This window comes from Tyto alba, unplaced genomic scaffold, assembly GCF_018691265.1.
Source record: "Tyto alba isolate M040663 unplaced genomic scaffold, T.alba_DEE_v4.0 Super-Scaffold_9, whole genome shotgun sequence".
Classification (NCBI taxonomy): Eukaryota; Metazoa; Chordata; class Aves; order Strigiformes; family Tytonidae; genus Tyto; species Tyto alba.
Window position 1 is genome coordinate 29,704,687 of NW_024881330.1, and position 27,805 is coordinate 29,732,491.

Below are 27,805 nucleotides of genomic sequence, written 5' to 3' on the forward strand. Positions count from 1 at the left end.
AGAAGTGACCCAGCTTGCTGGGCTGGAGCTTCCATGAACTAGGAGATCTCTTAGGTAGTGTACTCCAAGGAAATTAAATGCTTCTTTTTAAATGGCTAAACAAGGAGTTAAGTACCAGTTTGAAAATACTGATGTGACATGACTACTGCAAGGCCACAAAGAAAAATAGTGCAAAATTAGGAACAGAACAGAGTTTCTGCACAGGGCTCTTGTGCTAGAGGTAGCTCACTCCCCTAGAGCAGACCTACCATTAAAAGACTGCTTTCTAAAAACACTTTCCACTGCTCTCCCTGAGACAGATACATGACCTGCCCCTGGCCTAAAGTCAATTCCTTCTACACATCCAGTTTTCGAGGCTGCAAAACAGAAGGTCCCTCTTTCCTCACAGAAAGAAGAGGGTGCTCAATTTCTATATGCTCATATCCTCCTTAATCTCACCTGCATGCTTCTGACTTTGACCACAGCACCAGCTGGTTCTAGTTTGACCACATACCTAACAAAAATGGTGGCTGTTTCCATAGTTAAATCAGCATTCACTAATGTCCTGGCTTCTGTGACACAGAAGTCACAAAAATCTTGAATTTCTGATGAAAGACAACAGACTAATGAATGGGACAAGCATTGATTCACTCATTTTGCAAATAAGGAGAGGCACAAGAAAGGCTTACAATAGGATTCAGAAGATGCATTTTGGCACCTATAATGAAACTTAGGGTGAATGCCAGTGGCTAAATTCAGTAGAGAACTCCAGAAAGTGGATGCCAGCCTGCCTCTCTCATTTACAGAGACATCTAAATACCACTGTCACGCAGGAATGCTGCGTGCAGCGGTGCCCACGCAGCAGCCAGCTTATGGAGACTTAAGTGTCCAGACCAAGTGGGGACAAGATGTCACACAGCTGCTCCAGTGGGATTCAGAAAGGAGAGAGGTGCTGGTGGAGCCCTGGGTGACACTGCTGTGCTTGGCATGCCTAACACACACCAGAAGTGCCAGCCATGCCCGCATTAGCAGCTGGAGATGGTCAGAACTTGGCCATTGTCAAACGAAAGCTCCCCAGGGTGGTTTTGGCAAATGTCAGCTAGAGCTCTCTGTGAGAGGACCCAGACCAGGTGAAATGATGGTTCCTGGTAGACCATATGGATGAAGGTACGCAGGAAAGTTCAGCCGTACAGGCCCAGCACATGTTATAGCCTTTGTTCCAGGACGAAAAAGTGGGCCCTGGCTAGTTTTATTTACCACCGTAGGCACAGGTATTAAGTTTGCTACAAAGCACAGCAGATACTCTTGCTTTCCCTCTGGAAAATCAGGGGGTGTTGGTAGTTAACACACTCATTCAAGAAGTAGGTGGCTTTTCCCTGCTCAGCCTGAGAGATCCCTGTTGCCCCTGCAAGTGCCCTGATGGGCAGGCTTTGAAACAGCTACACTGGTTTTTAACATGAACTCTTCACTGCTGTAATTAGGAAGTATTTACATTGTGGGTGTGATATTACGCCTCTCTGTAAACTCAGAAAATAAAGTGATAGCATCAAGAATATGCAACTAAGTTATTTATTTCTAACTATCTGGCTATTCATTAGGTTAGTGGTTTTATACTTTTGCTGAGCAGCTTTTCCCCTGCCAGATGAGAAAGGTAACTCTTAGTGCCAGTAAGAAGCAGTAGCTAATGTTTGTACAGTGCCTACCAGTGCAAGCGTGCTAAGTACTAGAAGTGAAGCACATTTTAGCACTCAAAGACCTGCATGCTGAATAGTTGGCCCAGTGCCCAGATTGGGACAACTACTGACCCTGAAGAGGCTGAATATAGTCTTAAGGCATAACAGAAAAGTCCAGTACAGACATAGAAGTAACAGCGTGTAAAGAACAACTAAATGGCAATACACACTTTTCAGAAAACGGAATGGAGCTTTCTCTATTTCAATACAAAGCAGTTCAGTCAGCCACAATTTCCTCTTGCATGAATTACTGGATGCAAGATGCAAGATAAAATTTTTTAGTTTAATCTTTTTTTTTTTTTAAATATCAATACATTTTAGTAGGCACTTAGTGCAAGTAACTACAAACACCCCTGAACACATTGTCATGATGCAACACACCTGCACCAGTCACTAGTGAAAAGTGAAGTACAATCATGAGACTTCTGTATTATTTAAGCAATATCACACCTAAGCAATGTGCGTACCCGAGTGCTGTTCAGCTCTGATATCCTGAGTGTTCCCACTCCACTATTAGACGGCCGTGCTGCAGGGCTAGATTACTAGATTGCTTCCCAGTTACAATAATGCAGAGGTGGGGGGAGAGTAAATTGTCTCCTCTCTACACTGGCACAGACAATGAAATCCAGATCAGCAAATGACATCAAATAAATTAAAACAAACAAACAAACAAACAAACAAACAAACAAAACCAAAACAACAAAAAAAGAATCAGCAGGCCAGAAAATAACATTTTGGTAGTGCATTTTCCTGTCCATAATTACAACTCTCCTTTTTCTGTAATCATAAAGATCTTTTTCCAGTTAACACACAGCTACAGTGCACTTGTGTGAACCAAGAAGCCTGCGTTGAGTCCTAGCAGTGATAGTTAGATATCTCATAACTGAGAGAGACAGGTAGGCAAACACGAACCTCACGCAATGAGGTGAGAGTGGTGCTATGGCAGAAGAGAGAAACACCATTCATCTGAATCAGTCAGAAAACTGAAGCAGAAACTGCTTTCAAGTAATTGATCAGATTTTCTATATGAATCTTTACTGTTCTCTTTGCAAAAACCCTGCTCAATGATGATCGCTTATGCTCAGTTGTATTTACTGCATTTGTGAATCTGTTCTTGCACAGAGCTTGCTCCCAGAGCTTCAGGTGCCAGCCCAGTCTGACCTGCTGCCCATAGAATCATAGACTTGTTTGAGTTGGAAGTAATCTTAAAGCTCATCTATTTCCAACCCCCCTGCCATGGGCAGGGACACCTTCCGCTCCAGCAAGTTGCTCAAAGCCCTGTCCAACCCGGCCTTGAACCCTTCCAGGGAGGGGGCACCCACAGCTTCTCTGGGCACCCTGGGCCAGCGCCTCACCACCCTCACAGGAAAGATTTTCTTCCATGCTCTGCCCAGTGACTTTCCATATGCTCAGAGAAGTCCAGCTAACCCAGAACATGCAGGTCATACAGAGCCTGCTTGGTAGCACTGATGTGGCCATGCACAGTCTGGGTTCTCTGCACACAAATGACTTAGATACTCTTTTTTTAATGCCTGGGGAAAATTCCAGCTAGGAAAAAAAAAAAAAAAACCACAGAAAAACTTACCTTGCTCCTACAGTGGTTGTTTCCAGCATGTGGCTTTTAGGCATGTGTAGAGCTATGTGATGGCAATTGCTGATGGAAAACAGGGGAGCATTTAAATGTACAGATTCACCTAAGTATGTTATTTTAAATATGAATGTCTTTTGTTATGTATCTGAAAGTAATCCTTTTTTCCACAGTCCTTGTTTCACTTTTTAAAAAGAGAGTAAGTCACAATCAACAGCATATCCTTAATACATGAGTTATGTTGCATACTCTTCTACAGACTGTGACTTCAGAACATCGTGGGTGTTATTCCAGCTGTCTCAGTGTGAAGGTGACACCTAGACCATTGCCTTATTTACAGTGACATCTACCGGCAAAACCAATCTTTTTCTATTAGAAGGTTTTGAGGCTGTTCGCCTACCTTTGGCATTTTTCTTCATCTTCACTTCTCACCACTCAGTTGTTCGCAGCCAGTTCAACATTTTAGATCACTGAATATAGTTTAGTCTCTTAGCATCTTTTCAAACCCAATATTCCTGTCCTCAATCACCCATCTATCTCCAGAGTATATGTGAAAACAGAAGATTTTGTATCATCGGCTCTGTTTACCAGTGCGTGTTAGAGTGCTGAGCATCTCCAAAATCCAGGAGACACAGCTTGTGCTGAAGTAGCATCATCTCAACATTGTATATTTAGCATTCCCACATAGCTACATATTGAATGTAGTTATCACTGACACCATCCATACACCAAAACTGAAGCCCCTCTGGCCACAGGACCTTGCATGCAGACTTCAGGAGGCTGGTGGAGTCCAGTGTCAGCTCAGTTCCATGGTACTCAGCAGAATCTGCTGTGCTCCAGAGTCATCCTCCAGCTCTTCCTGTATATTCTACAGTGTATGTGTGTATATATACACATACATAACATTTATACGGTATATCGTGTATCTAATATCATGTATCTACTGATAAACACATATACTGAGAGAATATATATGGATGGCTTAATTTACTTGCTAAACATTTTAGGAACAGTATGTAGGAGTAGTAAGTATATTAACACCATCAAACTGCGAGTACAAAAGAGAATATTTCAAGGATTTGCTCAGGATACCTCCTGAAATACTACACACCGTGTTACAGCTACTCGAATAACGTTAATAAGTAGTGTTTTGCTCTTATTTTGACATATATAGTTATTGCTATGTATCAGCCAGTTCAAAACTAATTCAGTCAAACGGGTTTACTGCAGCAGGCATTCGTGAGGGGCTTTGTTCTGGGCTTTGCTTCTGGCTTTGTTCTTCTGATGAAGGTTTCCTGAACCAGTCATGAGATGAGCCAAACTACATTGAGAGAGACAAGGTTTCTTTTGGGCATTAGGCCAACAGGCTGGAACTTCTTTGGATAATCATTTCAGACATTGTTATTAGACTTCAAAATTAATGTTACTTATAACAATTACTTAAAACTGTAAGATACTGCTCTTATTTATAACTATTTGTAATGAATTAGGTAACAAATACTATTTAAATAATCTTCAGTAATTTTTGGATTGCCACTGCCATCTGCAGACCTGCATTCTTTCAGCTATTCATACATAGCTACCTATGCTTTCTATATAATCATAAGAATTTTAAAACAAGTTTGGAATATGTTTGGTTGCTGAAGACTCTTAGTGATTTCCAGGTAAACTGTTTATTCATGAAATCACAATGTACATATGAATCTGCAGAAAAGGGAAAACAGAAATCAAGAACAAACTCCTTGAAAAATACCAAGGATGACTGGTTTCCTTTTTTTTCCCCTCAAAAATGCCAAAGTGCTGTTTTTTAAAAAAATTAGAGCATATTTCTTTCTGTTGTTCATACAACTGTAGAAAAGAGAATAACTGGAAGCAAACTGTTGACATTTAAATGGATGATGCTTTATTCAGAATATTTTTAAATCAGAGATAGAAAGAAAATTAAATCAGATCTTCATAAAAAAATACATTTCATCTATCTGTTGCATGTAACCTATATGATTTACATCTGAATAATGAAACTGTCAGGAACATCTACAAATTATTCAAATTTATGTACCCAAGTATGTGGGTAAAATTTGATAAAATAGAAGTGACACTGGAATTGACTGTGTATCACATCAGTTCTGTTAAGCTGAGACAGAGAATCTTTGTTTTCACACAACAATCACATACAGTCCTGTCACAGACATTGCCTTTCCTCAAATTCTGCTGCACAAGAGAAGCCAACACAGATCACACATGCAATGTTTCACAACAGTGAAAACTTGTACTTGGCATGAATGATGGAGAAGTTGACAGAAATAGGAAACAAAGCATTAATTTAGAAACATTTTTGTTTAAGCACTTCAGCATTATCTCCTGTCTCACAAAGACAGCAGACACCCAGAAAAGGCCATCTGTCCACAGAGTAAGTACTTCACAAATTAAAGGTGTGGAAATAACAATATTTAAGAGGTTAAGTCACGGCTAGATCTGTATGAACAATCAATAGCAAGACTTGATGTGAAAAACAAGCAGGCTAGCTATATGTGCATAACACAGGTGGAAATACAACACTATTGTATTTTTGTAGGATGCTTTATAAGTTAAAGGTTTTATCCTAAGTCCTAAAGAGATGTCAGGGAAGAAGAATCAAAGAAAAATGAACACAGGCAATCAACGGTGATTAAAAACAAAAATGGAACGAACTTTTTACTCTACGGCTAAAACTGTAGAAGCAAGATCAGACTGGGGTGGGGGGGACAGCAGTGTAACAGCTCAGAAGTTAGATGTGGTTTGTCTAGTAGCACAGTGATAACAGAGATTGTCACAATGCTTTTTTATACTAGTTAATAGATAATAAAAGGAAAAAACAATTCTAGAGCAGCATTTCTCTGGCATTCATACCTTCATGCTGAGGCTGCAACCTGAGGGTCCTCTCTTAATTTGCAACTTCCAACCTCTCAAGGCTATGCAAGACTTATCTGCAGCAATCTGCTGCTTGCCTACCTAAAGCTACGCAAATCTAAATCCCAAATTTCCCTTCCATTTACAAAAATCTATTACATATTTATTTCTATTGTTATTTTATTCATATGCCATATTCTACTTTTTTCAGTAAAATTATTTTGAAATTGATTACTTGGAATACTTGGGGTTTTTTCCTGGAGTTGACTCCTTGAATTCTTTTAGGTCCCATTTCATGTCTGGAAGGCAAGAATAGTGCTGTTTGCTGAAGCAACAGAAAGACAAATCTCTGCAGGGCCAGAGAAAGTACAGACAGGTAGCAAGTGGGTATATGGCAGCAAACAGATGTCTGCCTGATCTTCAGCCCACTGTACTCCAGAATGAAAGACAGCTGCTTCCCAGGTTTTCTCTTTGAGATAAAGAAAATTCCCAGCTGACGTTAAACTCTGTCTTTGCGACATGCAAGTTATCATGAGCATGACTGACAAAGGCTATAAACACAGCAGAGTGCACTGCTTCCCTTCTATGCCAGAAACAGCAGAGCTGACCCCAAGGCTCTACTGCAGTTTGTTTAATTCTGAGAATATGTTTATTGGTGACCAACCATCCAGTCATATACAATTCCTGACAGCTACAGTTTTCAGCAAATACCCTATATGTTTTTTGGTCACTGAGCATTTCATTCTTCTTAGTACAAAGGCTTCAAGTGTCAGAGGGTAAACAATAGATCAAAGAGACCTGAAGCTGAGGGGGTGAGGACATATCTTAGCTTTGTTTGTTCGAGAGTCATTTTAGTACAGCATGGAGCCCACACTCAAGATTTAATTCCCTGGCAGCATGTCATGTAGTCTGATGGAGATTCAGCGCAGCTTGGGCAGGGAGTAAGTTAGTGACTGAGAATTCAACCAAGCTCTCAGTGAAGAGACTGGGTCCATGCTCTCACCTTATAGTTGCAGCAGATGGATAACCCGGGAAGCTTTTCCCAAAGGATTTCAGGCACTTTTTTTTTTCAGATGCCACCCATTCAGCCCAGGTGCAGTACCATGATAGGTCAATCTAATGTGAACACAGCCATCTCCACAACAGGATACTTAGTATGAATGATGTCTTCTTCTAATACTTATTTGCATAACTCTATAAAAATATTAGGTAGCTCAAAAAAGCACTATCAGAAACTTTACATACAATTGATTGCATATCTTACCACTGCCAAAGACATTTTACATGGAACATAAAAAAGATCCCTAATACTACATGGTCCAGAGATAGACTTCAAATGAGGGGTGACGATTTTTTCCAAAACTAGAGTTGCTGGAGTTAGTTATAAAACTGCAGCCTTCTCTGTAAAGCTTCCATCTCTCCAACAGAAAATACAAGACACATTCATAAAATCCACTTTTTTATTTTGATAAAATCCTTATAAATATCAAAGCACTGGATCAACTTCACTGTTTTCAATAGGTTAAAAACATGTAAAACTTTAGTTTCTGATATGAAGCAGTAGCCTTATTATTTTCCCTTCTGAGGCAAACAAACTTTATAACCTTCGTGCAATTTGTAAACATCTTGTTCATATTCTGCAGCTACTCACATGGCAGGGAAACATATCAGATTCAACACTAAGTCTGTAAAAGGGTGTGGAAAGCACACAACACACTCCCGCTCTCTCCATACACACTTTCCAGATGTCCTCATTCAGAAAGAACCAACCTGAGGTCTTTTCAGCTGCATTCCTCTCCCTGTGTCAGAAAACAAGTGCCTGCAGGTTTTTCCTCTGTGGTTAACACTTGTACCTCATGCCACTGCCAAACACCTTTCATTTCTCCCATGGTCTACTTGTGTTCTTTCTTTCAGAAAACATTCAGAAGGCATTGAGAGGCCTTGCAGCAATAGTAGCTATATTCTGGGGAGAAGAAGACAAAAAAATCCACCTATCTTAAACTAAGCTAAAATATCTGTGTCTCTATGTCTAATTTATTCAGTTATAAGAAGGTATATAAAGTCTATCCTGATTGCAATTTCCATCATGTTTGTCCACCTAAGATCAAAAGACCTGTTGAGGTAAAAGGCACAGCCTATAAAACCTATAGAAAAAACACATTCAGGGAGAGCAGTCATGGAAGATGAGTTGGTCAGAATTACTGCAGAGATTGGTGGTAGTTGCTGCCCATGAAACCTCTAGCTGCCCCTTTCAGGTATCACTGGTTTTCACCATGTAGGTCTCACAGTCTAAGGGTAAATCTAATCCTATACTAAGCTACATCCTATGGCAAGTTCATTAAAAATACTAAAAATAAATTTGTTGTAAAACAAACAATTCTATTAAGATAACAAAAGCTCCTGAGAGAAACACAGGCTCAAGTCAATTCATAAAGACAGACATTTCAAAACATTGCTCTCGAGGGCTGACTTTTATTAGATACTGACTTGATTCTGACTTCTTTGGCTTGCTCTAACTGCTATCTTTGGTCTTGAAATATAAGTGCAACCACTCAAGTTCAGCTATGACAGCAGAACATCAGCCAGTACCTAGGAGACATTAGATTCCTGAGTAGTGCTCTGCTCCACTGCAAGATGTGAGGTATGCAGCAGGTGTTTTACACCGCAGTGTGCATCGTGTCTAGTATAAAACAGACTGGAGCAACAGCCACCCCTGCACCCTGATTTTAAGTGGTAGGATTCTGATGCCACATGGATATAGTGTTACGGTCCCTTGTTGTTCACCAAATGCAACAGACTGGACTTAAGAATGAACAGATGCCTCTATGCCCTTCCAACTTGCAATTTTCAGGTGTCAGGATGATCATCACCATACATGGTGGAGTTCAGGAATACCTAATCCACCTGGAATGACCCTGCAATATACAAAATCCTTACTTTTTGCTTTAAAAAAGAAAAAAAATCAGTCAGTACATCATTACTGCTATGAAGCAGTCAGAATAACAGGATCATATAAATATCTGTTTTGCTTAAATGCTGTTAGTCATTACTGCTTTTTGTAGGAAGGTAAGCATGGTATTGCAGAAGTTAGCAATGAAAATCAGCCTCAAAATATTTTTTTCTTGAGAATTACAGTGTGAAGTCTTATGTAGAAGCTAAATGTTATGTTAAAAACCATAAGAATAATCCCATAACATCCTCTACTGTTATTAGTATCAGGGATCCTGTTCAGTAATTTGGTGGCAAATTCCTTCACCACATCTGACCCTTACGATTAGCACTGCCCTCTGTGCATGCAACGCTAACGCCTCAGTGCTCCCAAACCAACGCACTCAAACACAGTCAGACCTGTTAACACTGATGAACCTGCAACAACTCAGGACACACTCGTCTGTGAGAAATGACTGCATGGTAACCAGTAATAAAACAACACATATTTGTTAAAACAACTCACAAAAAAAAAAATAAAATCACAAAGTATATTAACTAGTAAAATTAATTCAGCCTTTGGTTTCAGAGGGACTACTCTGGCTTTGCTCCTTTAATTCCTTCTGACTTCTCGTCCCTTTAAAGGCTGGGGAGGCCGGTAGTTCCTCAGCAAGCAGCAGGCGACCTCATCCTCAGCAGTGCTCAGGAGGCTGCGGAATTTGGCTAGCTGCAATCAAGAGAGACATAAGGTTCAGGAGAAAACCCTCGCACTCATACTAACGAAAAAGCCTGTAGTAAATTTTAAAGACACTTGTCACCTTTTTTTCCACCAGGAAGAACGGTACTGTATTTTTCTATGGCATGTGGCGAGTGGCAATTTCACCATTTCTGTCCTTGCAAATGAATAATGACAACTACAGAGGAAATCTCCCAAAATATGTGTCAGAATGAAACTGTGCATAAGGAATATTTGTTTCCTATATTCACACTTTGTCTTCCACAACCTGATCTAAACCAGGGGGTTTTATATTTTTTGTTTCATTTTATATCTTGGAGATTCTGGAATGTTTTGTGCCAAAATTAGATTTCTTATGTGCAACTGTGTACATCATCTTGTTCAAAGATTATATTCACAACTATCCTGGAATAGTATATGTGGTGCTATAGGAAGCTTCTGTAATTATCACTTTTCATATACTAAACATGTACTCAAGCCAGGAGAGATTAGAAATTTTTCCCTTGTGAAGACACAGAACAAGCAGTTATTTGTACCTCAGCATAACCTTCTCTGCTTAAGCGGATCTCAGCAGAAACCCAGATCAGAGGTCCATGTCTAAACCTTAGGAAATCCAAGTCTGATTTCTCACCAGAAGTTTAGTTATTTTGTCTAACTTCTAATATTTTCAATATTTACTACTTCTGTATACCACCAAACTTCCTTTCTACATTAACAAAGGTAGGACAGCACAAAAGTCATTCCATTAGAGCATTTAATTGTACGGCACATTGCATCTTAATTGAATTAAGAGCAAAAAAAGTCAGTATTATCTTACTTCACCCCATTATAAAGCTAACATTTGTAATTCAGGCTCCCTGTGAGTTTCTAAAAATGTAAAACTTATTTTTAATTTCTTCCAACCTGAAAAGTGGACCAAAAAGTAGGTAGTGAACTGTAAAGCCCTGAAGAAATACAAACTTGAGGAATAAGATTAAATGACAAAACAATATCAGTCACGGTGATGTCTGATCAATCACAATGCTGGACATTACAGGAAGCAAATATTTTTAGCTACATGCATGCTTATATTTATAAGAATATAGCACATTTATATGTTAATATATAAGATATAGCTACAGTCTGTGAAAAATGACTAGTAAAGAATCACTGTATTTGACATTGTTTCCGATACCATGTCCTCTGAACCTGTTACACATGAGTGTTTGCTTTTAGTACTTCACATTTTTTAATGTATTAATTACAGATTAGCCAAAACAAGAACCTTTTAACCTGAACAATGGCTTGTCTGTGGGAAGTTGGTATCTTAACACAAATTTTAAATCCTAGATCCATATGCGTTGCAGTGAGTCTTACAAAGTCAGATTGAGGGGAGTGGGGAAGAGATACAGATGAGAAAAATGCACACACTGAGCAAGTACATGACTTCATATCAGTTACAAACAGAATTTGAGGTCTCCTGACTAACAAGCACCCCATTCAGTGAAGTGTCTTAACATTTTGCGCAAAGACTGAAGTCACCATTTCTGCTGAGTATGTGCCCCAGGGAACTGAATTTTCTGAGGTGTTTGTAATATTGACCATGAATGAAACAAATGCTGTCGTACAAAAATCTTAATGTTTACACTGTGCCCAGAATATTGTAATATATTTCAGGTGATGTACTTTTCAACATCCAATATTAGAAGCTATAATCTAACATATTTCAGTGTCTCCAGTGGGAAAAACTCTTCATACCTAAGGTGATCAGCCCACTGGGTGTCACTGTTGCAACATGAACATACAGCATGAAGCTTAATTTAACAAGAAATGTAGGTAGACTCTTATGTGGTATCACATTTTTCCTAAGATAGCCTAACATAAAACTCAACTTACTCCAATTGTATTTGCTTTTTATTATTCTAGTAAATTCACCACGTCTCACACATTTGGAATGCAAGAAAAAATTCACTATTGATTTGTCAAATAAAATGCCAGATAAGAGGTTTGAGCAGGATATGCAAATAACCAAATCGAGTGTAATTCTAGGACTCTGAAGTGTCACCAGATCCTTTTTTTTTTCCATGAGTACCTTGTGGGTTATTTTTGATCGTTAATTTTTAGAGTATGCAGATTCTTTTTTAAGAATGGATAATAAATAGCTGTTATACACAGAAAGGCAACAAGAAGTCAGGATAAATTTGATAGACATATTTTGTCTTTTGAAAATTTGGTAAGGTATGAAATGCCAAGGTCTGCAGAAAGATATATTTTTGGTTGGCATTTACAATTTCAAGTCTTACAAAAGCAACATTTCTACAGCAGTGAAAAATCAAAAAAATACCTGTTCAGAACAAACACTTATGGGCTCTCTCAGTACAATCCAGATGACACTCTCAAGGAGAGGTGGAACAGTGAGAGAGCCAAAGTAAGTCCAGTAGTCCAGGGACTTGGGAAGCAGACAGCTAGGATCGAAGTTTGTGAATAGAGCTCTTTTACCCTGGGAAAAAAAAAAAAAAAAAAAAAAAAAAAGCTCAAGTTGGTTCTAGATTAAATATATTTAGAAATTTTTTTCTTACAGAAAGTTAAAAAAAAAAGAAAAAACAGGGTAATATTTTTTAAAAGCAAGAGGCCAAGATAACTCTTGTGACGGGTAGCTATGAAACTAGGGAACATAAAGGTGGAGGGAGGAGCAGCCAGGTTACCAAAAAAACCAAAACAACAAAAGCAACTACCAATATTAATACTCTTTTAGAAGCATTTGTTCACCTTGATTCTGATGGTGTCCAAGCGGTCAGTAATCTTTTTCAGCTGAGGGTTGCATTCACCAATCTATTAACACCGGAGAAAAAAAGAAATAGTTGAGTTCCAGGGAAAACCAGCAAAGATAAATAATCAAAAAGCAAATGCATAATGAAAATGTTTTAAATAACTTTACTTAAGTGACTGTGAGATCTGATGGATTTTGTGAGTACGAGGCTGTGAATTTCTGGTCCTTAGAAATAGTACTGGTTGTTAAGAAGATCCACTCCCTCGCTGACACTATTTATTTTAGCTACCCATAGTAATTATTTCAGCTACAAGAGACCCATAAACTTTATACTGCAGGGGAATAAAAGCAATTTATTTTTCATGTTCTATATGCAGGGTGTTAAAAATTGCAGGCTTACATCTGAAATTTAAATTGCTTGAAACACTGAAAACATCATTCCTATGTATCCCAAGCAGAATTTGTGTGCTAAGAAATCCAGTGAAACCTTCCTTGAAACACTGTAATGTAAACTCGAAAGATGGAATCGTTGAAGCAGTTCTTTGCAACTGCTGCGTGTAGTGGCTCCCTGACTGTGCCAGCATCAGCACCAGCTGTGCTCAGGAAGCTGTGGCAGCCAGGCAGAAACCACAGATTTGACCAAAGCCCTATCCTTTGTCATGGACTGTGTGAATTCTCCATCTGCTTCTTCATACAGATGTCAATGAAGCTGTTGCAAGAGTTCAATTTAATTTTAGAATAGGTACAGAAGGCACAGAGGTATACAATAAGGAAATTCTCCAGTTTCTGGTTTTAAAGTTATTTTTCAGAAAAACACACCAGCCTAGAAACAAACCATTAAAGAATCATTTTGATTCAAATCAGATTGCCCTCCTAAAGAAACCTGTTAGTCAGGTACAAGTTATTGGGATCCATATCGAATGACAGAATAGTTTGGGCTGGAAGGGACCTTAAAGATCATTTAGTTCCAACCCCCTGCCACGGGCAGGGTCACCTTCCACTAGACCAGGTTGCCCAAAGCCCCGTCCAACCTGGCCTTGATGGGGCTCCCTATGGGGATGGGGCATCCATATAGGGGCAGCTGAATTAAGTTCCATATCTTATGTTGTACAGGAGTACAGACTAGGCAAACTGCAGTCTCACTGTCTTGAAAAATCTATCCATCTGATATTTTTATCTTCAAGGGAAAGGGAACAGTATGAATGAAACACAATAAATTAATGCTCATATAAAACAAGTACCTCTTTAGCAATAATTGTACCAACCATCACCATTATGACCCTTTGGGATCATAATGCAGATCTATTAGTAGGGCTGAGTCATTTTATTCTTACCTTCAGAAATACAGCCATGACTGCTAATCCATCTGATTGACGAGCTGCCTCAACAAAACTGGAATACTTTTCTGAATTCCAGTGGACCACATGAAGCTGAAAAATAAGAGACACAGACAGCATCAACTCCCGCTGAACTCAAATAGTCACAAATTAATACTACAACTTTACTGGTTTTGATACTCTGCTTTTCTCTTTTGTATTCAGTCATTCAGTTTTCTAAATGCAATTATTTATTGAAACTGGTAAACATACAGTTCACACAAATGGCAAAATGAATTTCCAGTGGCTGGGATTATTCAAAATTTAGCAGCAATCAACATGCTACAGTGCCTAGCAAACTGCTGTTGGGTCCCCAGATTTTGAGCAGAGAAGCTAAGACAAGATATCCCATGGTTATACAACTAAAGCTTTTAAATCCATTTTTAGTACAGCTGATTTTTAAAAGTGATTGAAAATCATGAGAATGTTATTAGTTGCTCCTATTTTCCTTAATCAAGCTTTCCGTAAAGTTAATCAGCACATGAATAGCTAGAAAGCAGGCAGAGGAACACACATTAAACTTGCACTGACCCCTTTTCTCTTGTTTAGTTTAAGCGGTACATCAGAATTTCATTGTTAATACTTCCCAAAAGTCATTTTCTATGATTACCAGTAGTTAGGCCCTTACAAGCAGCTTGATTATCTCAGGTTTGAGCATTTGCATTGCCAACACATATTATTCTGGAACTGTCCTGTGGTAGTTGCTTAAGCAGTTTAAAGACCCCACCTAGTCAGGTGGGGAAGGGAAAAGCCCATGATGTCTACCCCCATACCACCTCAGTCCCTCCTGCTAAGCCAGGTTTTCTAAATCCTGGCCACACTCTACAGTGGGAGCTTCTGGTTCCCGAGAAGCGCCAGGTCATTCCAGCCTTGGGCAATGGTCCGTCTGCCAAACTGGAGAGAGCACAAACACTCACACAGAGATTAAGACTAAGTACTTCACAAACATTAATTACTCTCTGAAGTTCTCAGTGGATTAGTACATCTTACGACCCATAGTTTTTAGATAAGGAAACAGAGGGTCAGAAACAGGGCATGGGATCAGCTTTTCTGAAATTGGTCACCATCTTTTCAGACTTTGAACTTTATTCTTTAAGAATTACTTAAACTGGGATGAACCCCTGAAAAAAAAAGGCTTGCTTTTGGAATATAGCACGTCAAGACCTCAAAAATAAGAGCAATGTAAGAAAGCTGGAAGTTGCTTTAAAGACTTTCTATGGGAAGCAACATAGCTGTGTGGTTGAAATGGGAATCTAGGAGTGTGAAGATTTTGACTTTAAATGTCAATCCTTGCCTAATTTCTATCAGTTTTAATTTTCCGTATCTGTAAACCTGAGCCATTACGTGATGTTACAGGGCATAACTAATGTTAAGCACTTGGATACTAAAGTGCTGAAATGTTACTTCCAGCAAGTAAGTAATCCCATTGAAATCGATGAAAATACAAGTATGCTCATGATGAAACACATTCTGGCTCACAGCTTCAGAGATCCTTGAAGGAAAGTTGCTAAAAATAGTATAAATTAAACTGGGAGGAGAACACAGTCCACTAGACCATTCTCATATGCATTAGTATCCTGGAGCTCATAGCACCTGCACCACTCACTATTTTAAGTTCACAAAAGCTACATTGAACAACTTTTAAACAATTACATTTTTACATACACAAAAATGAAACAGATACTCTCAGTCAGAATCGACTTTTATTGTGGGTTTTAAAAAAAGAAAAAAAAAAAAAAACAAAACCAACAAAGAATAAAAAGCAAAATTCCCACAACTAAATAAAGCCCACTCCCACTCCCTCATAGCTTTGCCAAAAAAAACCCCAAACCAACCCCTAAAAACCAAAACCCCCAAACAAACAAAGCTGTGGAACACTTTTGGGTACAGCCCCATTCTCAATGTCTTGTGACTTCTCTTTAAGGAATATATCCCGTCTTACCACCGCTCTGTCACTGCAGCTTGTGAAGAGACCTTGATCAGACCATACGTTGTCACAAAGAATGGAGCCATGGATCCCTTCTGCTTCCTGGTGGGACTAGGGGGCTGAACCTTGCAGTCTTCTTTACCTGTACACTAATTCTTTCTTCGACCTGGTTGATGCTTCTTCTTGATATCTTACACATCTTCCTTATGAAGGTGAGCACTGAAAACATCTTCATGTTTCCTTCTGAGGTATTTTCTTTCATGCGAACAGTGCTCAGAAGCCTTGATCTTAATTCTTATCCCAAAGCCAAAGTGCCATCTAGAGAGCTTCTTGTGGAGGGTTACCCAACCAACAGGTAACAGAAAGGTTTTTAGACTGGCTAGAAATTCAGAGATATTTTCTCCTTCCATTTGTTTTCTTAGATGGGAAACATATATATATTTTCTCAGCTAGAAATTTGGTTTTGGTACTTAATGGATTTAAAGCACCTCTATTAATTCTTTATATTCCATCTCACCTGGTTCCTGTGGAAAACATAAGCCTTTAAACACTGCAAATGTCACTTTTCCCCATTAGTGTTAGAAAACTGATTTTTTTTTCTGACCACTGTCTCTTATAGCATATCCAGTAAAATCTGATCACACAACTGTGCATACATTTCATTTTTTTTTTCTTCTGTAGTATTATGTCTTTTATTTGTCCATTACCATTTATTTTTATACTTTTTACTTCTTTTTAACCCCAGAAAACTCTTCACTGTCTGCACTATTTGTTATTAAAGATCTCGGCCTCATCAAAACACTCCATGTTACCTCCATTTGCAAAGAGGAATCAAGTACTGAACACTTTTTACTGCAGCCCGCTCAAATGCACCGAGGGAGACAGAGCAGGAGCGAGCTCTCCGTGCCAGAGCAGGCGGTGCACCTCCCCCTGTGGCACGCTGTCGCCACTGAAACGCAGTACCTGCACAGACAGCAGGCACCCCCCAGGTAATAAGGTGCGGTTCTCAGAGAAAGTTATAAGCATCACATTGCTAAATGCACCACAAAATGCAACGCTCCTACGTCTTGCATACGTTTTACACTGCACAGGCCCCAAATCAAGTAATGCTGCGGTTTGTAACTGAAGCTGACTTTGAAAATATTCTCCAAGGAAGAGACAGTGAAAGACAAAGTTTAGAATAACTCTTGAACATTAAATCTTGCTCTTATCAAGCTCTTGTCTTCTGTACTCCTTTCTTAATCCTCTCCAAAGCTTTCAAATACGTTCTCTTTTGAGAAATGAACATGCAACACTTCACGGAGACCGCTTGTCTTTCAGTAAAATGAGGGGGGAGTATGAAAAGCGGGAAGGGGAGGGGCAACATTATTCTTACAGTGGAAAACTAGTCACAAGCTCAGAGGTAGAGACGACTCTGTGCAAAGCCTTACCTCTGCCGCGTACTTCATCCCATCCACTGCATGCTCGGAGCCGGCTTCGTCGTTGGACCCCCAATGGAAGTGAATCTGGCGCAGCCTGTAGGTCCCGCTGAGCGGCCCCCCGGTCAGCACTGGAAACCCAAGCAGAGGAAGAGGTTTCACTGCAGGAACGGGAGCTGCTACCCATATCCTCTAACCAGATTTGAGTCTTTGGACAGTCCCCTACTCCTTCTCAAAAGCTTCCCATTTCTTTGAAGTACTATAGAAACCCTCACTGGTCCAGGGTATGACTTTCAAAATTGCATTTATGTGTAGATTAGTGGGTTATGGCCCACATATAGGGCATGCTGTTATCACCAGGTTTGTCTTGCTATGGACTGGATAATTCTCAGAAGATGGGAAAATAGTGCTATTTTGCAAGTGGTTTCCTCTCTTAAATGTATTTAAAAGAATCACTGAGAAATTATGCTTAAAATACAGGTTTTATGAGTTAATGGGAGGATCAGAAAAATATAATGTGAACAGAATTTCTTCTCTTTAAAATTTGGAGGAAAGTAGGTGGAACTTAAAAAAATTTGCAAGGCTCTTTCCTTCATCTGCAACTAGGTCCAGTTACATCAGATTAAAGTCAGAGAAAAAGGAGCATACATTAACATAAATAAAATTAAGCCAACACTATAATGCGTTTTACAACTGCAATATTACTGACACTTCATTAGCCATTTATTTCAACTTAACACACATATGGGTGGGCTTTTCATTGTTTTGCTTTTGCAAGTGCTCATCTTTTGCTAATCGGAGTTGGAACCAAACCATCTCTATACTGAGACTTGAATCTTAATCACATTCAGAAAGCTTCCTTATTCACCACAAAATAAATCACCTCACTCTCCCGGCTCCATATCTCCTCTGAGGGTTTGGGAATTAGTCTGGGCTGGTTTACTGGCTTATTTTAGAAAACTTAAGGGGAAAGGATGGGAGCTTTAATGAGATGGTTTTTAAATTAAGAGCACTGGGGAGGACGATAGTAATTTTTTCTCTCTTCTAGGTTTAGTCCAAAACCTAAACTTTGTTAGGAACAAAATGCCACCAAATAAGGATAAAAGAAGAATTTCTGAAGTTGCCTATCTGCTAACACAAGTAGCCTGGCTAATGAAAAGGAAGTGGAACTGTGCATCTGTGGGGAGAAATATTTGACCTCCTTAAAACTTCAACTCAAACCCATGCTTTTACAGAGCCTATAAACCTAGTGAACAAAGAGTATGGGGAAGTGGCACTCCTAAAACAAATTCCTTCTTTCAAGGACTGAAAACTTGGAGGCAAATGATCCTAAAAATGTATAAAGATCGGTGTTCTAACTGGCTGAGGGAAAACAATTATGTAGAAATGCATCGGCATTCAATTAAATACTTCTGCTGGAAAATGTGGAAAATGGCCTGCTGATGTATTTGTGCCACATCATACAGTGATGGTAAAACCCTTCCATTCCAACAGTAATTAAGGAAGAGGTCATTCAGAAGCTATTTAAGGCAAGTATTAGCAGCACAAACTTTGAAAAGAGCTGGAAGAAGAGGTCTTTGAAACATCAATAGACCGGTTTCAGAGAATGGAGTCAATGTTGTACCCAAGAGGATAAACAGAATTACACAAATGGTTACAGACTTGATAGCCCAGTTTCAATGCTGGCCAAAGTGAAAAAAGTAGTTCATATGGAAGTCAGTTAATAATGTATTAAAAGATGTGAATGTATTTAGTACCAATTAATGTTTTGGGGGTTTTTTTGTTCATAAAACCACCATATGGCAGGAGCGCTTACTTCACAGGGATGCCCCAGAGGCCAAATTTTGGCCCTAGAAAATTCAGTATTTTTTGATCAATGACCTGAAAGAAAACAAAAACATTACTGATACAGTTTGTCCATGACAAATATTAGGGAAAATAGTGAATAACTCAGTTTATGGATACAGGAGGATTTGAATTCTTTGATAAGTATGGCATGATGTATGTGGACTGAAGAATCTAGTCCGTACACAGAAGATATGGAGTCTCCTAAAGGAGACTGGAGATTACATTTGTTAATTATCTGATCAACGTCTGTCAGTGCTTTGCCACAACATGAACTATATTCTTGGAGATATGGCCTGAGGAAAGCAACAAGAGGAGGATCACATTACCACTGCTCTAGTACCATCGTAAGCCTACAGAAATACTATATTCAGGCCCTGTCACTTCATGGATGAAGTTAGAAAGTGGAAGAGGTTCTTGGTGTGTTCACATTGACATTTATTACTTTCTTTTTTAAAAAAGGAGTTTAAAGACTGTTGATCTAACTCACACCAGAAATAAAGTGTGATTTCAACTTTAATTGTGAGGGTAATTAACAATTAGAACAACTTACCAAAATCTGTGGTACGTTCGTCATCGCTGGAAATTTTGAAATCAAGATTGTATTTTTTTCTAAGAGATGTGCTTTAGTTCACCCACGCCTACTAGGCTTGAAGCAGAGATTAATTCTGGGAAGTCCTGTGGCATCTGACACACACGAGGTCAGACCAGATCACTGACGGTCAGCTGATGGCTTTCAGGCAACATCCAATGTTGCTTGTATCGACAGGAATTTTAAGAATTAAAACAAGACAGGGAAAGCGAAGTACGGTGTTGTCTCCATCTAGGTCTCTCCCTGTTGCCACTGTAAGCCAATAGTTCCTCAGGACTAATAGACAGGGTGATCACAAATTAGTCCTCCTCTGGCTTTGACTCCTGTGAATGCACAGCCCTGTGAATGGGCCTGGAGCCTCAGCTAAGCCTCACGCAACCACAACAGGATTTTATTGCTTGTAGAAACTGCACTCCTACGGTGTCAAGTCAAGGTGTGCTAGCTTGCCTACCATCCAAGAGAAGGTTTTAAAGATGAGGGCACTAATATTATAAAGACTATACTAAATCAGAGACCTTCTAAATAAGAATTATGCAAAAACGGAAGCTACATACTCCTAGAAAAGACTGGGACAATAACTCTTTTCAGAGAAGAAAGGGGATCACTTGGGATATATTTCATTCTTCTGTATTGGCTCTTTCCTGACACAAGAAGTCCAGGCATGGATTGTAAAAAGGGGAAAAATATATAACCAAACCTGCAGCTAAAGTCAGATAAGAGACTTGAGTGATTCGGTTGGAATGAACCTGTAATGAGACACAAAGGATTCATCTGCAGTGAGAGAGAGCAGCATTTGAAAAATTGTACACAACACTGTTCAAACAGGGGGGCTGGCACTATCTAGCTGTTTGGGGCGGATAAAGCCATCCATGTGAAAAGGGAATCCTAGCACTTTCTGAGAAATGCAACCTTAAGCTTGTGTCCAAATATGTTCTCACATTGTATCATGCTGAAAGACAGGGAAAAAAGGAATCTCTCGTCCAGAGGAGTAAAGCTTTACTGCTTATGAGGAGTTCGTGCCCAGCAGTGAGACATGCTCAGGCTGTTTGTAATCTATTCAGGAAACAGTGGAAGAAGACACGGTGCAACAGGAAGGGAACAAACCTGATTTGTTGACGGTGTCATCAAACTCAACACTGGTGGAGTGCCCGTTGTTAAGGATGATTTTAGCAGAAGCTGGATCGTAATTGGGATTTAGAGGACGGAGAGAGGGATCATACTTGGTTTCCTCAGTTTTGATGTCGATGGGTGACTGACGGTCTCCATTAGCGACAGGAAAAACCTCCTTCCAGTGGGCAGGCCCTGCAACGCATTGTAGAAGAAGTTTAAGTTGATGGCAGCACCCTGCTTCATATGAAAGAAGACTCTGTTTGAATTGTTGCTGTTTGCACCTTTTAAATTCAAAAAGGGCACATCAGAAAAACACAGATCAAAATATTCAGCTAATTTTGCTGCACCTCATTGCAACAGCTGCTCTACGGACCCTGTTATCTACCTTGCAGTGTATCTGTATTTGGCCCTTTCACAGTTAAGACTCAACTATGCACAAGATATATCCAACAAATGCTCATTCAAATCAAGCATCCATATATCCAACAGGCACTGTGCCCCAATAAATTTTTGACATGACATTTTTGCCTAATACCATGTCTCATTATGTTTTTAAGGACTACCTTAGGTTTTTTATACCTTAGTCATTGGCTGCAGAAGATCTGAGAACAAATCTCCTACTGACTACGGTGAATGAGATGGGGAGATGTCAAAAAAGATAAAAAGTCTGAGTGGTGCGTGGACTCTCCTGGAGCCTGATGGAAGTGCCTGTAACCTAGGCTTCACTGCACAACCATCACCTCCTCCCAACCCATCAACCCTGCAAAGCAGCTGTCACAACACAAGGGAGTCACCCTCTAACCTTAAAGTCTACACGCACACACATGCACATATATACACACGTGCTAGTACAGTGCTGACAAAATCAGCAAAGAACAGGAACACTCAAGACAGTGCTGCCTGCACGAGGTTTGGATTTCTACCACCTCCTGCTGATAAACAGGAGTAAATCTTCCAGACACAGACTTGCACCCCCACGCACCAGAGTTAGCTAGAAATTAAAACACCGAAGAAGCTGTTTACAAATATTAGTGATCTCAAGTTAACCTTCCCCTCTCTATGCAAGCTAAGCCAAAAGTCAGCTGAAAAGCACTGTCTCTGTAAATCAACAATACGGGTATCAGAAAAATGGCAAATGTCATTCTAAAATAGGAAGAAAAGTTTCACAGATGAGATGTGAGGTGTCTGTTTTTATCTACTAAACATCAAAGAGTCCTCAATAAGAGTATATGTGCCATTGTTGAACCATATTTGAATAATAAACAATGTGGAAAGAGGCCATAGGGAAAAAAAAATAGGAACAGTAGAGTTGCTCAAGGAATATGTTCTATAACATAAAGATAGCAAATAAGGTTTAGGATGGAAAAGAAGGTAAGGTAAGGGAAAAGGGAAAAGTCTGGAGGGCTAATGATCTTTCAGTATTATAAAGAGCATAGCACTTGTTTTCCTCCAGGATTGTCATGAGTAAGAAACATAATAACTCAAAGAGACTGGATATAAGAAAAACTTGAATATGTGCATCAGAAACTGATCTTGTAAAATCTGTATCACTGGAAACCCTCATAACTTCCTATACTGAAGGTAACTGATCTCAGTCTGAAAATCAGCCTTTTGGTTTGGGTCTTTCTGGATGGCTTAGTACTTAAATAAACACGATGACAACAAAGGTTTAAAATGTATTATGCTGTGATGAATAGCCTAACATCAAAAGGTGTCAGGTAGTTTTCTCTCTCCAACTTCAATAGAAGTGAACATAGCTCAGAAATTCACAGGTGCTAAAACAGCCCAAGCGTCCCGACAGTAAATCAGGATGGGAAGCGTCCCAGGGCGCCGAGGGGAAGCAGCTTGAGCAGCCACCTGGGCAGAGACTGACTCTCCTTTGAGCAGCACTGAAAAATGGAAGAGGGAGGGAGTAGCTTGTAAAGACCAGCCTAAGACTTAAACCTCAGGTAGAACAAAGGCAAAGGCCTTCAGTCCTGAGTTTGTTAAAGAGTTCTTTTGATAATTATTTCATTAACTAAACTCATTCAGGAAACCGCTTTTAAGGCAGAAGATAAAAATCCCACTGGTTTGAAATATAAAGCTGTTTAAACTTAATTCTTCTCACTTCAGAAATGGTCATCAAAGCTATTCAACATTTTAATTACTTACAGTTTAGCATATGCTATAATTTTACTTGTGTTTAGATCTTAGTACCCTGTAGTTAAAGATGCAATGCACAGTTTTATTCATAAGAACCACCACTCCATCATTTATACCTAACTACTATGATTTGGGATTCTTAGGGAAAGCTTATTGCTACTTAATTTTAATGTTTCAGATATTACTTAGCTGAGGAAAGGCAAAATACATTTATGCGCTTAACTACTTGGTCCTGTTGCTCCATCTCAGAAATAACTATAGTTATTGTACCTTAAGAATATGAATTATTTGCATTCAGAAAGAATATGAATATGCCAAAATGAGGACCCAAGGCTGTGATTCTGCCGCTAGCTAATTACTCAACAATAAACTTTGGTTCTAAAAAGACATTGTACCTGCTTTGGTACTTGTCCTCGGCTTGGATGACCAAAATCATGTTTTGCTACGGTGATTAAACATCTATCAATAACATAAGACTGCCAGAAGTCTGATCTTTCAAAATATACAGGAAGGTATCAAGAAACTTCAGTTCATTTTGTACCACTAGGTTATAGCAAGTGATATTCTTTGCTAGATTACCTACCAGCAATCTAATACAATTACTCTTGCCACTCTAGAAAAACTGTGACTCGATTCATTACTACAGACCCCACCCCAAAGCAAACTTTGTCTATGGCTGTTGGAAAATAAGTCATTGCAGTTGGAAGAGATACTCAAATGCATGTCATACAATCAGATTTAAGCCAATGGGATCTCCAAGGTGAAAATTTATTCAGAATTTGGACCTGAATTATATGCTTCCATCTCAACATAATGTACACTTTAGTTTTCTAGCTATGTACTTTAAAATACACCCGGGAAAGCGTAACTCATCGATTCACCTCCCTTCATTTTTTAATTTACTGAAGGAGCGTGATTAAATATGCAAAATTTTGAATTTATTAAATCCCCTTCTGTTGATGAGAAAATGTTCTGCTGCTAGAGAACATTACCTAGTAGCTCTTAACAATCAAAGCCATTGTGACCAATATTTAGGAAAAAAAAACTGAACCATAAGGTCTGAAGATTGCATGCCTTTATTTTGGAAGCAAAATTACCAAATGTGATGCACACCTCTGTCACTTTTAGATTAGACTATTGTTACTTATGGTACCCACCAGCATTGCACACATTCAGTTCATCAAATAGATCTCAAAGGGAAAACAGTTATGAGTTTGTCAGGAAACTGAACTTGCTATAGCCCCTGAGAGTGGTGCTTTTTCATCCAGCTGGATTTAAAGATTATGAGTTCCACTAGAAAGACAGACTAACGTGAAACAAGCCTGGTGGAGACATTGCAGGGTACGGTTCGGTTGCAATGCAAATGCAACGCAGTGCATAAATAGAGCACGTACAGGTGAAAAAGGGGATCTGTTTTTTGACAGTTTGCTATTATATGCAGAAAGTTCATCAGTTTGGTATGGTCCGACCTTTGCAGGATCACATCCTTATTTATTCCTAAAAAGAATACATTGCCCAGTTTATCCTATACAAAAATCTTAAATTTATAAAGTTGGGTTTGTAAGTAATTTATTTGCGTATTAGGTTATGATAAGATTAGCTCAAATAAAAACGATTGGAGATTCATAATGGGTAAAAGTAAAAGAAGACATCAAAATTATGTAATTATTCTCAGGGAGAAAAAATAGTATCAGGAACTACAATTGGACTCAGATATTTTAAAGGTCTTTTCCAACTTAAATTCTTCTATGATTCTGTGAATTCATATCCCTTTTTATTTATAAAATGCTTCACTGTTATAGTAGTAAGTAGATCAAGAGATGTTTTTGCAGCAAAACAGAATACATGTAAGTACTTTCCATTTATTTTATTAAACAAATAGTAAACTGAAGGCAATCGAATCTTTTATTGAGTCTCTTAACTAAGCCAATTCCCCAGTTATCTAAAAGGTCTGTTTCTGTGCAGGGGCGAGAACATTCACCTCCTCACAGGAGCCCTGAGCAGCAGAGAAATGCATGCATGATGCCACACTGAAGCCAGTTTTCAGGATCTCAGTATTGTGCCTCCATACATCAGCACCATCAGAACTGTGAGTCAAGGACAGTGGCAAGAAAGCAAAGACCAGGGTTTGCATAGAAATAAAATAATGCCTCTTTGCACTTCAGAAATATATGCATCAAAGCAGAGGAGAACATTTAATTCTGTATGTAACAGTCAGACCATGTCCTTATACACAGATATACCATATATGTAAACATGTCTGTGTAATATTCGACAGTTTATGCACATAATGATTTATGTTGTGGTTATTATTGCTAAGGGGGAACTGAGTTTTCCCCTGGTTTAAAAAAACCAGTGCCTTTATCACTGCAAGTAACAAATGCAGAACTCAGAGTGAATGCAGATGTCTTTCCAACTCTTCAGGAAGTCAACTTTAATATACGACTGCACCAGATTTAATTAATTTGTTTCTGCCGCATTAGTTGCAAAAGTTAATCTTAGTTTCAGGGAAACTATTTTCAGGGTTATGCAGGGCAATAAAATTTTTCGAGAATCAGAGCAATCTCCTGCATCTGCTATTCAGTCAAACAAGAAATAAGCAAGACCAATAAAATAAATACACAAAAAGAGAATAAACAGCGAAATAAAACTGATGCTAGGGAAGACCAGTGAAGTGTTAGATATCCATGACTCTCTCCTTTAGTCTCCTGTGAGGTGGGGCGAAGCAGATGGACTGATGAGGAACTATCTCCACCCCCCCACCCCCCCCCCACCCCCCCCCCGCGCAGCTGCTGGGGGCTCAAAGAAAGAAGAGAAAGCCAAACGTCACCCCAACTATGTTATCAGTCAGTAAACAGAGTTTTGCAGGAGAAATGGGGCCTCAAGCAAGGTCCAGTGCCACACCGATACAAATTCTGGTGTCCTCCCCTTCTCAGAAGTTTAGAATAGCAAAATAGGATAAGGGAGGGAAAGTGGGCTTCTTATCTGGACGGTGCAGGTGAAGAGCACGGCACTCTTGGAAAACATGGAGAAACAAAATTGAAAAACAAGACCCATTTACGTCTTCAGGGGAGGGGTAGAGCAGACTGCACAACAGTAGATAACACGCCTAATCGTTGCAACATCGCTGCGATCCACCACCACCCAGTTTTTCAGGAAAAGTGTATCCATCCAGAAAAGATGGAACAAAAGGACCAGGAAGGAGAGGTAGTACTTGTGCAAACAGTATTCCAAACTCTATGTAATAATATACACAAAGCACACTCCTATAGGCATTAGTATATGCAAATATATAGCTTTCTCCGTTTACCATCATGGTGTCTTACTTCTCTGTGTACTATAACAGACAACGTAAGTTATTCCATGTATTTTATCAGAGCCGAGTCCCCAATTTACAAAAGCGCTTTCATTTCTACCTGCATGACTTGTGAGCCGGTCTGCACACTGGGAGCAGCGTTTGCATGACTTACGATGCAAAACAGAGGTAAGTCTTTAAGGCTGTTGATGAGCACATCTTGGGACTTCAAAGACCAACAAGATTAAGGAAACCATGAAACAACCCAAATCCAAAAGCATCTCCTCTTGGGTGCCTAGTTACACATTCAAATGACCGATCCCAGCGCCTGGCAGTTCCCACCGCACAACGGGAGCAGGACACAGCCGGGATCAGAAAGGCGCTGCCGATCCAGCAGCTCTGATCGGTGTCACCGCCTGATAAAGACTCGATGTGCACACGCAACCGAGCAGCTAAAGGAGCAAACGAAATCCCTGCGGGGAACGAGAGAGACCCGACTCGGAGCCAACCCCCGGCCCGCCCCCGGCCCGCGATGCTGCGCGCATGAAACACCTCTGAGCCGCCAGCCTCGCATCGTGCCCAGCCAAAAAAAAAAAATCTGCTCGGTCTCAGGGTTGCCAAGCTCCGACAGCTTTTCAGCTCGCTCAGCTTCCCCGCGGGCTGGGGGGGCTGCCGCAGACAGCTGCGGGAGGTGGCGGGGGGGGGTCCCGGCTGCCACCCCAGGAAGCGCCGCGGCCGCCCCCGGCCCGCCGCCCGCCGCCGCCCTACCGTTGTGCTCGTCGTATCCCCAGTGCAGCATGGCTCTTGGCTCCTGACGGGACGGGACGGGACCGGACGGGACGGGACGGGACGGGAGAGGCGGCCGCGCCGTCACCGCCGCCCGCTTTGAAGGCGACGGGCGGCGACGCCCCGATTCTCGGGCGCCGATAAGGAGCCTGCAGCGCTCCGCGCCCGCGCAGCCCTGCCCCGGCCCCCCGGCCCATCCGTGCCGGTTCTCACCCCCACTCCCCCGCCCCCCCCCCCCCCCCGCATCCCCACAGCCGCGGGGGGCGGCCCGGGGGGGAGCAGCGGTGCCGGGACCGCTCCAGCCAGAGCGAAGGTGCTGCCCGCCGCCGTCCCGCAAGGGGCACGAGTTGCGCGGCAGGGAAAGTCGGGGAAATAAGTGCCCGTTCCTGGTGTCACCCTCCCCGCCCTGCACCCCCAAAGGCAAAGCACAGCGAGCCCCACAGCCCGCCGCCCCTGCGCCCCCCTCCCGCCGCGCTGCCGGGGGAGGGAAGCTGATTCCCCTTGGAATCGGCCCTAGAAAGAGTCACGCTTTTCAGACAGGAGGGTTTCTTTCCCACAACCCACTCGAAAATCTCTTTACTTTTATTCAAAAGCAAACCAAACCAAGCCAAACCAAACCAATAAAACCCAGCGTTTCTGGGACGGCCAGGCACGCGCTTTGCCTCCCTGACCACCTCATCTTTCCCCCGCGGGAAACTGGCGGGGGAGGGCG

General features: G+C 40.5%; 1 protein-coding gene across 1 annotated transcript; it reads right to left on the bottom strand.

Moving 5' to 3' along the window:
* Window positions 1–7,635: 7,635 nt before the first annotated feature.
* On the bottom strand, window positions 7,636–27,205 carry LOC104355878 (carbonic anhydrase 13). Its single transcript, XM_042785894.1, has 7 exons — window positions 27,076–27,205; window positions 20,865–21,062; window positions 17,336–17,454; window positions 13,937–14,032; window positions 12,602–12,664; window positions 12,177–12,332; window positions 7,636–9,844 (listed from the first exon to the last, which is right to left on the bottom strand). Exons 1-7 carry the CDS (start codon window positions 27,104–27,106, stop codon window positions 9,731–9,733), a joined length of 777 nt encoding a protein of 258 aa, XP_042641828.1. The 5' UTR covers window positions 27,107–27,205; the 3' UTR covers window positions 7,636–9,730.
* Between the last annotated feature and the right edge of the window lie 600 nt (window positions 27,206–27,805).